Genomic DNA, 11,743 nt, shown 5'->3' with positions numbered 1-11,743 from the left:
GTTGTCTAAATACTGTAGCTAGGACTGCCAATACTGTGTTAAATAGAAGTGTCGATAGTGGGCATCAGATTATTGGCAAAAATTATAAAAAACCAAATGTCTTTTGAAAACTAGAAAATACAAAATGTAATGTGGCATTTGTGTTCAAGTCATACAACACACTTCCACAAGGAGGGCGCTGGTAGACAGCAATGAACCTGATGCGATGTCATCCATAAACTGGAGACGAGACGCCCTCCCTCAAAACATTCTTGTTTCTCAAGATGCCACTAAATTAAATAACAAATTAAAAATTAACGTCTGGCGGAATTGGGGAAGAGTGCTTTATTTTCAGAGTTAATGGAGGAACTCAAAAAATAGACTCTGGGAGGAATTTATTTCAATTTTTAAAAATTTAGGGGAAAAGTATCATAATTTAATGCACAGAAGAACTAAATTATAGGAGAAGCTTCAAAGGAGAGTGCAAGTTTACGAAAACAATAACTGAGACGATCTTGTATCTTGATTAGCAAGAAAAAGGAGCTCCAAAAAATTGTTCACAGTCAAGATTGTAGTTTTTAAAAATTGAGACATAATTGACATCATTATATTAGTTTTAGATGTACAACATAATGATTCACTAATTCTATATACTGTGAAAGGATCATCACAAGAAGTCTAGTAATTGTTTATGTTTTATATCCCAAAGTGGCATGTTGAGTTAAATCTCAAGTTTGCTTTCTTAAATGTAAGTTTCACTATTTTATTTTCCCATCTTGAAACTTTGATATTCCTGCCCCCCTCCCCTTATTTTGATGCCGCATGCTTCCACAGCATCTATGCTAGCGCTGTGACATATGCTGTAAAGAACACGGGAGCAGCAGTGTTCACATTTGAGGTCATAGACGTTTTTAAAGTTCTTTCAAAGGTGATGGCATTATATTTTAGAAAACTGGATTACCTGACTGAAATGAAAGGTTTACTGTTTTCAGGGTCTCCAACAATCAATACACCATGATTTTAAAAGTTTAAATGTGCTTCCTTATTTAATTTGAAGAAAAGTGGGTTATCTAAATCAGAGGCTCAAGGAATGTACCAGTGGAAAGAGAGCAAACCCCAGACTTCAGTGTCAGATACTTTTCCTCACAGTTAGCAGGAGTTTAAAATCATTCAAGCAGAACACTGCTATCACAAGTGTCGATATTAAATAAGTGAAAATTATGTAGAAATATGGTTAAACACATTAGGGAAGCTATACATATGTTTCTTGTTGTTTTAATGATAAATACTGAGAAAACTTGCATTTCAGAGCGAGCCAAAGGAGGTTTAGGGTTTCATTACTTACACAAGAGTCGATATTAAATAAGTGAAAATTATGTAGAAATATGGTTAAACACATTAGGGAAGCTATACATATGTTTCTTGTTTTAGTAAATCCTGGGAAAACTTTCATTTCAAAGCAAGCATAGGGTTTCATTTCTTGTTTTAAATAATCAGATTAGTGAACCCTCCTTTCTGGCTTTGAAGTCAACTACCTTTCCTTTAGTGGGATTTAATACAGAAGAAGAGCTTACTGAAAACATTCACGGAATTTATTCCAAAGGCTGATGACTCTTCTTAGTAGATTTAAATTCGTAATGTGCTTCTCACAAGCAATTTATTTATTTTTGTTTTTTAATATTTTTTAAATTTTAATTAATTTTTTTATCAAGTAATTTAAAAGCCAATTTTGTAAGTAAAAAGGGTGTAATTGTTTGTTTTATATCCCAAAGTGGCATGTTGAGTTAAACCTCAAGTTTGCTATCTCTTTCCACCTCAATTGGCCTCTCTGCCCTCTGACCTAGTGTTGCTGATTTTATGACCTTAAACCTTTTTCAAAGGTTACTAGAAGTCTTAAGCCAAGAATTATCCAAAGGATGTTGAATTAAACAATGTAATAAATCTGATAGCATTAAAACTGATCAGATTTTCAAAAGTTCAGGTTTTCTTGCATCACCAGAAAGAACTTTAGAAACGATGACCTCCCCACTCTTTATTGAGTGGTTGTAACTGTAACACTCCGATTTCAACAGTACATTATCGTGCGGACCGTGGTATAATTTCAGGGTCAGAGTAAAATGACTCACTTGTGGTGTGTGTCCTTAGTCCTTCTTATAAACACCCAGTTTATAGGAAGCTGGATCTCTTCCTAAAAGGCATGACTCCATCTTGGTTTTTCAGTAAAGCACACTAACTGGAAAGAAATAGTTTTCAGTGAAATGTGACCAGGTGTATTTCTGAGTTTCAGTTAGCAGCTCTAAAACATGTCACACAGGGTGAGACCAGGGAGAGACGCAGACTTGCTGTCCATGTGGCAGGAACATCGGTTCAGGTAGTCCCCTGTGTTGTAGGAACGAGGTGCAAATTCCCCAGGCAGACAGCGGGTAGGTGTGCACACGAGGACCACTCATTAGCAGAAACAGACCTGTTTTCTGTGTATCTGTCGTAGAGATCTTAAAATGAAATATTGACACATGTAAAATCTGTGGAATAAATTTTCATGTGTTGATATCGTATCCTACATTTTGCCACATTTGTTTAGAATTTGTATGTGTGTATGAGTGTATTCTTTAGGATTTTCTAATATAGAATTCTGTCTTCTGTCGCCAGATAACATTTTACTATTTTGTGTGTGTGTGTGGCGGGGGAGTTACCATGAGGGTTACTTAGTATATTTTAAAGTTATAACGCTATATTTTAAACTGATAGTGTCAGCTGTATACAGAAACTCTACTCTTATCATTCATGATAGTTTAATTATAATGCGTGTATTGTTATTTTTACATCTTTACCTGTACCCATTTGTGATATTGTTTGCACAGTATATCTTTTATGTTTTGCTTTTTATGATAAATTTAAGATTCTTTTGCTTTTAAAAAATTTTAAAGAAGAAATAAAATGATTTGTGTTTTCTTCATTACACTACCACAGATTTCAATATTCATGTATATAATTTACCTTTACTTTTATATTTTTCACATAGTTTTATATTGTTTAGAATTCTTTTATTTCATTTAGAAGGACATTCATTAATATTTTTCATATGGCAGATCTAATAGTGAGAAACTCGTTAGGGTTTTTCATCTGGGAAGGTACTTATTTCTCCTTTGATGAAAGACAGCTTTGCCAGATGTAGTATTCATGGTTGATAGTTTTTGTATTTTAAGCACTTTGAATATTTTATCTTAAATGCTCTTCTTATGAGGTTTCTGCTGAGAATCCGACTGATAATCTTAGAGGAACTTTTATGTAACAACTTGGACAACTTGTTTCTTTTTTTAAATTTTTTATTTTTATTATTATTATTTTTTGCTGCTTTCAAAACTTAGTTTTTGGCTGTGATTCATGATAGTTTGATTATAATGTGTGTCTTTTAGTGTTTTTACATTCATCCTACTTAGAATTTGTATGTTTCTTAAAATGTGGAAATTTTTAAGCCATTAATCTTTCATACAAGCTGACTGCCCTTTTTCACTCTCATCTTTTCATGGGTTCCACTTAATGTGTATGTTGGTCCACTCATTTGTGTCTCATGAGTCACTTCACTATGAGACTTTTTTTTTTTTTTTTTTTTTGCTTCCGTACATTGACAATTTAAAATAAACTGTGTTTAAGTTGTCTGATCCTTTCTTCTGCTTGATCAATTCTATTTTGGATGCTTTGACTGTATTTTCAAATTCAGGTATTGTAGCTCCCTGTTTTCCAGCTCCCAACTTTTTGTGGTTCTTTTTTATATTTTGTCTCTTTGTATTTTCAGTTTGGTTATGCATAGTTTTTTCTCTTTTTTTCTTTTTAATATTTAGTTGTCTATCTGTTTTCTCTGTTTCCTAATTGAGCAACTTTAAGACAGTTATTTTGAATTTTTTGTCAGATAATTAATAGATCATTAATTTAGGGCCATCTTCTAGACATTCATTTTGTGCCTCTGAACCATGTTTTCCTGTTTCCTTGTCTGTCTTGTGATCTTGCTTTGACATTGGCATATTTAAGAGAGCCCTGTTCCAAGACTTTATGAATGGTTTTGTACAGGAGAACACACATTACAATAAGCTGTGCTCAAGATTCTGAGGGCTGTCTAACCTCTCCTGGGGTGTGTATTCTGTTTTCTGTGTGTAATTTTCAGTTTTAAATGTTTTCTGGTTCTTCCTTAGATCCCGTGATCCATTCCTATCCCTGACGTCTGCCATCACTACTGCAGTCTCTGGTCTTTGAACAATTACCATTTTCTCCGCATCCACATGCATTCTCAGTGTACTGCCATTTCATTAGCAATATGGGTCATGCAAAACAGAAACAAATCCCTCGGCAGTTGCAAAATAGCCAGATCATCAGACATAATTCACTCATTTATTTCTCTCCTGAGAGGAAACTGGGAATTACATTTTCCCACAGTCATTTTATAGTGTGCCAGGGAGAGTGAGAAATCCATTTTCAGAGAACCATTGTAAATGTCAGTTTTTACTTGTGGGTGAAGGTAAGCAATTTCTTTTCCTTCCTTTGATGTGACTCTTCCTCATTTTGTGCTTTCCTGGGGGTGGCTTCTGGGGTACTCAAAAAGGCAGTTATGTCAGTAGTTGTTGGTAAGTTCTCATTTCCATGGCAGAGGGAACTTTTGGTGCTTCTTACTCTGCCATGATACTATAGTCATCTGATTGGTATTTATTTTGTACATTAGAATGTAAACTGTATTTACCTAAGTGTAATATGTGTGATAATTTATGTGGTATCTTTCAGCTATGTCTTCTCAAAAAACCCAGGGCTCGTCACCACAGCCGGGCTTAGAAGATTCATTCCACAAAATGCTGCCGGTAAGATGTGGGAGGTGTGGCCTTGAGAATTTACACTTAATGAAAGACTGGGAAAGTGAAGGGGAGTGTGAAGGGCAAAAGGGATGTTATGGTGGACTTAACCAAACTGGGATGATTACCCATATTAAAATCGTTGTTGCCAAAAGAGATCAGGGATATAAAACATCTTGAGAAAATTCCCACTTTAAGTCATTTACATTTCTAGAACAATGTGTATCCAAACTTAAGGACTGAGAAAAAAATTTTTTTAAATAGATATTCTGTGAAAGGAAATTTGACAATTAGGGAAGTCACCTTGTTCATGGTACATGTAATCGTTTGAATTATTTACTATATTGGATATTTAAGAAACGGTCACTGCTCCCAGGCTTTATGGACTTTGTATAGGAGAACACAAGTAACCATCAGCTGTGCTAGAAATTCTAAGGCCTGCCAAACCTCTTCTGAGGGTACATAATGGATGAAACATTAAATCATAAATTTCTATAAATAACATATTTGGAAATCAAGATAGAAATCCTAAATGTGATGAGTTTGACAATCCCTTAACTAAGGATTCATTATTCTTCCATGGCAAAATAATTCCTACTTTTTTCAGTCTGTAGTTTTCATAAACTTTTGGAGGGTCTTTATACAATCATCATGGTTCAGTAGATAGCAGAATATTTAATTGGAAGCAACTTTACATGTGTAATGAAATGAGGGCCTGCACTAAAAAGGTTTTTCTATTTTCATCGATTACCAGAGTATATATAGTGGAGAGAGAAGTTATCAGTGCAGTGAATCTGGGAAAACCTTTAACCACAGGTCATATCCTAATAACCATCAGAGAACTCCATTTTCAGAGAACCATTGTAAATGTCAGTCTTTACTCAAAGCTCAAATATTGATACTGGAGACAGACAAATGTAATGAATGTGCCAAATCTTTGAATTAATCGTTAAATGTAACTGATGTCAGAATATTGCTACTGGGAAGGAACCTTACAAATGTAATCAGTGTGGAAGAGTCTTTATTCAATTAACCAATCGACATACACATAAAATTTATATTGGAGAGAAACCTCACAAATGTAAAGAATGTGGTATATCTTTTAAGTAGTGTTCAAGTCTTATTCATTATCAGAGAATTCACTCTGGAGAGAAGGTTTATCAATGTAGAGAATGTGACAAAGCCTTTAATAATTGTTCAAACCTTACCCAACATCAGAAAATTCGTACCAGTGAGAAGCCTTATAATTGTAGAGAATGTGGTAAAACCTTTACCCTGTGTTCAAAACTTAGCATCAGAGGATTCATACTGGATAGAAGCCTTATGAGTGTAGAGAATGTGGCAAAGCTTTTACTCAGTGCCTAAATCTTACTCAACATCAGATAATTCACACTGGTGAGAAGCCTTACAGATATAGAGAATGTGGCAAAGCCTTTAAGCGGTCCTCAAACCTTACTGAACATGAGAGAACTCATAGTGGAGAGAAGCCTTATATATGAAGAGAATAGGGTAAAAAATTTAAACAGTACTCAAAACTTTCTCAACATCAGGGACTCATAGTGGTGGAAACCTTACACATGTAGAGAATGTGGCAAAACCTTTACCAGGTCTTAGTTTTTACTCAGTGTAAGAAATTGTATGTAAGAGAAGCCTTTAAATGCAGCTAATTTGGCAAAGCCTGTAATTGGCGTTCGTCTCTTACTTGACATTAGACAATTCATAACTGGAGAGAAACAGTACAAATGTAAGGATGTGGCAAAACCTTTAGCCAATGTCGAAGCCCCAATAAATATGAGAGAATTCATACAAGAGACAGGCCTTACGAATGTAAAGAATGGGGCAAACCCTTTACCTAGTGCTCAGACTTTACCCAACATCAGAGAATTCATGCTGCAGAGAAACAGTACAAATGTGAAGAGCATGGCACAACCTTTAACCGTTGCTCAAGCCTCACTAAACAGAATTCATACTGGAAAAAAGACCTACAAATGTAACGTGTGGCAAAGCCGTTATTGAGCATTTGCTCCTTAATCGGCATGTGAGAACTCATGCTGACTAGAACAGTAACACTGTAAATAATGTGTCAGACCATTTAGCTGGATTTAAAGCCTCGGCATCAGAGAATGCATCCCAGAGAGATTCTCCATTCGTAATAAATAGTGAAAGAGACTTGTCCAAAATATACGCTTCAAAAATGCCCACGGAATTCTTATGTGAAAGTGACTTTAAAGATGTAAAACATGTAGGAATGTGTATAATCGAAAATGAAACCTAAAATACCAAAATTCACAGTAGAAAATAATAAGTCAATAACACTTTTCAGAAATTAAATCAGAATAGTTAGAGAACAGGTCCAAAAAGATAACTAACTTGTTAATGTGCTTCGAAATACCAAGTAGATAGATGTTTGGAAAGGTGTGTTACTTACAATGTGTCCTTTATATTGACAGTATTCAAAAATTTCTGGAAAGGAAATATTAATGTTCTTCAACTCTTAAACCACTTGTGCTTTGCTTCTACTTCTTGTGTGTATGTTAAGTCAGTGGGTTGATTGTTGCTCCTCAAAGATCTGAGTGCCCTAGTTATATAGGTGAGGTTTATTTATATCTACTTTTGAATGGAAGATTAAGGACAATGTATTATATAATTTTTGAGGAAAGGCTAAATGAAGTTGCTGATTTTTAGAACCGGATATGAGTCGCCATGAAGTAGGTGTTCAGGGCATCATCGTTGCATTAGTGTAAGATGGGGAAACAGTTTGAATTTTAACTAGTGTTACCAATTTCTCTTGAAGAGAAAAAGGTAGCATTTCATTAAAATCCTGATGTAACTTCATAGTAGCTATAGATTGAAGTCATGAATATGATTCCATGTTGTTTAAATAAAGAGTTCTTGAGCAACATCTGAGAAAAGTATAGATAACATACCTAAGTGCAAAAAGTTATTGTGCATCTGTGTTTACTAAATAATCACCTACCCCCTTGAAAACCGTAGAAGGCATAGCTCTCAGATCATTGTATCGGGAGAATAGGAATGCTTCTTTTGAATGCTTGTAATGTGTATTTTGACCAGTGATCATACAGTAGGTTTGTAATTATTTAGAATATGTGTAAACTTGATGTTTTCCTTAATAAAGGTGAGTGTATTTGAATGTGTTAATGCTGCTGTATAACAAATGAAGTGTTATCCTGCTCCGAGTGTCAACCTGTCCCACCATATTCAAGGTTGTGCGGAACAATGTCCTATTTGGTCACGCGGTGGAATGACATCATTAGCAATCGCTGTCTCCTGTGCCCTTCAGCCTTCAATAATATGGAAAGATTTCCCTTATAACTTACACATTATATTTTTCTTATTGTAGATATCGGGGCACTATGATGGTTACAATAAAGATGACACAGGAGTATTTTTGAGAGTTTAGCCAAACTACTTTATGATATTGCCACCTTGACATTTATTTCGTGTTGCTACGGAGTTTTGAGCGGACACTGCCCTCTTCCACTGGTGCACATACTAGAGACTAGCTTACAGAGTCACAAGTAAACGTGAGCTGATGTGTCTTGTCCAGCAGTTCCAGTGAGCAGTAGTCTTCTTGCACCTCAGGGCCTTCACCTTGTATGTCCCTTAGATAGGCTCTCCACAGAATTTCCTAAAACCTTGCCATTTTTGGTTTCAATTGAACAATCTGGACCTAGCCTGAGATCCCCAAAGCATTCCATGTAGGGACCTTAATAACGGCATTTACCCTGGGTCCTGCCACGTTCTGCTTCCTTCCTGTCTTGGCCTCTTTGTGTAACGCATCCAGGCATGCTGTCTACTTCTTTAGGGCCTGTGAGTTGTCAACTTGTCTTTCTGAATTTCCCTTGTGGTCTTTGTGTAACTGCTGCTCATCATCCAATACTAGCGGGCTTTGCTTAACAAATGTGTTAATTTGACAGAATCCAAAGAAGTATAATTAAAAGCCCTATTTTTGTAATTCTGAATCACTATAAAATTTTACCTCATATTTTTCTTTGCATGTTTTTTTCCTGAGCCTCTGTAATGTGGATTTTCATGGTTTTGATATACACTGAATGCAGTAGGTAAATAATCTAAGGATGTAATTTAGGAATAAGAGGACTTATGAGGAAGGAATGTGTGTGTGTGTTGTCTTCAGAAAGAAAGAGAAATAATGGATCAAAATCGGTAATTTAAAATATTAGATGATTTATTAGTAGGCTGAAACCTTACAGGTTTATAATGTGAATAATTCTCTGTACATTACATTGAATTTATTTCTCCCAAATATCATGACTCTTGGTTTGGAAGTTTTCCATTGGAGTTCTGTCTTGTTTTACTTTCCTGTGTCTCATGTAAAACCTACCATATGGTTTCTTTGTTCCATACTTAGTGAAATGTTGCTTATATGACCTGCTCAGGGATTTTAAGTGTGGTTTTCATGGAATTTAATGGTGTACAAAAATCATGTAGAAAATGGAGGTGATTCCACAGTGAGCATATTAAGTTGGAGTTCGTTTGGTACATTTCATTTCTTCTATTAGAGAAAAACTAATTCAATAGTTATTGTTTTTGCTTTTTATAAGCGATATCACCAAAGTTATTCTCCTTTGCCAGTTCAGGTGACAGCTTGGCAATGTCAAAAGTCATTGAATTGTTTGGACTTTTATATGAAGTGAACAAACACATGTGACAACACTGTGTGTATCGTAGATATTCTATAATTAGGCAGAATATATTTCAATAGGAGTGATGTTGTAGCCCTGGGTAAGAGATAGAAAATATCCAGGATGAGGTTGATATGGATTCTGCATGTGGAGAGAGGTCACCTGTTTCAGGCTGCACTATTGACTCCCTGAATTTATTAAGATAAATTCTACATGTTTAATTTCTGAATTATTTCCAGTTCATCAATTTCTTTTAATTTTCATTTCTAGCTACATATACGTTACAACCATTCTCATTTGAAGTGTGATGGCTACTGTGTCTCAGTGCTCTCCCCACCCCACATATTTCTTGCAGGCCATTTTAAGTTCTGATCTATAGTTTGGAATTTTTCTAGCACAAGGACTCATCAGTTATCAGTGAAGATTTCGGATCTTTTTTTTTGAACAAGGGAGCCCCTGATTCACGTTTTCATGCTGAGTCCTCTATTTCTGAATGTGGATATTGAATGCTAGGAAAATAAACAGAATGGCATCTGTGTAGTTGAAAATTGAAATGTTCTTCCTGATCCTGATTTTCTTTGGAATTCTGAAGAATTTCTGTTATATCATCTCTACTGCAGTGGAACCATCACAAGTTCAACAGGTTTTATTCTGAGTCATCTGCATGTAGCCACTGTTTGTCATTCTTTCTCGAGGAATCCCAGGGACCATGGCAAATTTTGATTTGAAACATTTTCATCATGATTTTGGGTGCAAACTTATTGTCTGTTTACATCATGGCCCTAAGTGTATTCATTGGCACTTACTTTAATCAGTCAGGCCTTGGACCTGTAAATTTTCATTGTATTTCAGTCATATGACAGACATACTCTTTACCACCTCTTTGTATTTTTTTAAAAAGTTCACATTATATTAATGGATGTCCAAGTGTTAAATTTATAAAATATAACTCAGCACAAATGAGAAGCAAAATATTTCAAAGAAATAAAAATAAGAAAGAATAGCTCTTTTTTTTTATGTCATTGTATGTGTTTATCTCCTCTCTGTGTTCATAAAACACAAAGAGTATCATCCACAAACAGATTTATGAGATTAACACAGTTGAAAATAATCTCGATTTCATTTCAGGTAAATTTCATTAACATTAAAATTTTCTTGTCATTTCTAACGTATACATAGTTTCCATTTTTATATCTGCATATTATTCGAGTCACTTCATCTTGTTTCTATTCATCTCAGTTACAGAAATTGCTATGAACGTTCATGACAGTTTGCATATTGGTCTGTCCTTTTTGATAAATTCAAAGTAAAGTTTGGAGTAAAACCCAGGCTCACCCACTAACTGGATGTTTCACAATATTCTCATTAAAAAAGGAAGAATAGCATCATTATTTTGAGATTACTTATGTGTTTAATGAATTAAGATATAAAAACTATTGTTAGAACACGAGTACATAGTAAGTATTAAAGGATTATGGTTGCTATGCTTACTTCTCTGAGACCCGTAAATTCCATAAAATTCTTCAAAGTACTGTATGAATTTTTCCCTGTGTTTTCTTCCTCTTTGTTAGTTAAAGGTGTGACATGGACCTGAGACACTGGTGTCCCTAGTTAAAAGTGAACTTGTTAAACATGGAAACTCAGGCCCCACCCCAGGAATCCAAAATCAGAATGCATTTTTTGATCTCCAGTTCAATGTTGTACACATTAAAATTTGAGAACTGCTGTACAATTCTCACTCATCGTGACTTTTCCTCCTTAGAAATAGACAGTTTATCCTGTGTGATATAAATACAGCACTGAAAATTGGAAATGCCTATGTTGATGTCTTCATTTTCAAAATGTATCTTCCAGAAAAGTGAAGTCTATAGTGATTTTGTGGATCATATGCCATCCTTCTTTCTCAGAGTTAGAAAATACATTAGAGAGTATTAGCATCGAAATAATCGTTATTGGATAATTCAGGATACTCCGCTGGTTAAAACAACTTCTTTAACTCTTTTTTATTAGGTCAAATTATGAACTCTGCCCATGGCCATTTCGTATACATGTCTTTTATTTCAGGGACTGTTGATATTCAGGGACGTGGCCATAGAATTCTCTCAGGAGGAGTGGGAATGCCTGGACACTGCTCAGAGGGCCTTGTACAGGGACGTGATGTCGGAGAACTACAGGAACCTGGTCTTCCTAGGTGAGGCTGACTTCCTTCCAGAATTCTTATTCCACCTACAGGGTTTTGTTTCTTTCATTAGTACAGATTCT

The 11,743-nt window shown here is 35.1% G+C and overlaps 1 protein-coding gene across 1 annotated transcript in view; it reads left to right on the top strand.

Moving 5' to 3' along the window:
• Nucleotides 1–11,743, top strand: part of LOC102893246 (zinc finger protein 708-like) — a gene marked incomplete at its 5' end in the record, with an annotated part of 46,330 nt that overhangs the window by 28,112 nt on the left and 6,475 nt on the right. Inside the window, one exon of the mRNA XM_015589206.1 lies at nucleotides 11,546–11,672. Within this exon, the coding sequence (XP_015444692.1) occupies nucleotides 11,546–11,672 (127 nt within the window). The remainder of the gene's footprint in view (nucleotides 1–11,545; nucleotides 11,673–11,743) is intronic.

Source organism: Pteropus alecto, unplaced genomic scaffold (genome assembly GCF_000325575.1).
Source record: "Pteropus alecto unplaced genomic scaffold, ASM32557v1 scaffold314, whole genome shotgun sequence".
NCBI classification, from domain to species: Eukaryota; Metazoa; Chordata; class Mammalia; order Chiroptera; family Pteropodidae; genus Pteropus; species Pteropus alecto.
This window is presented reverse-complemented; position numbering and strand designations above follow the sequence as displayed.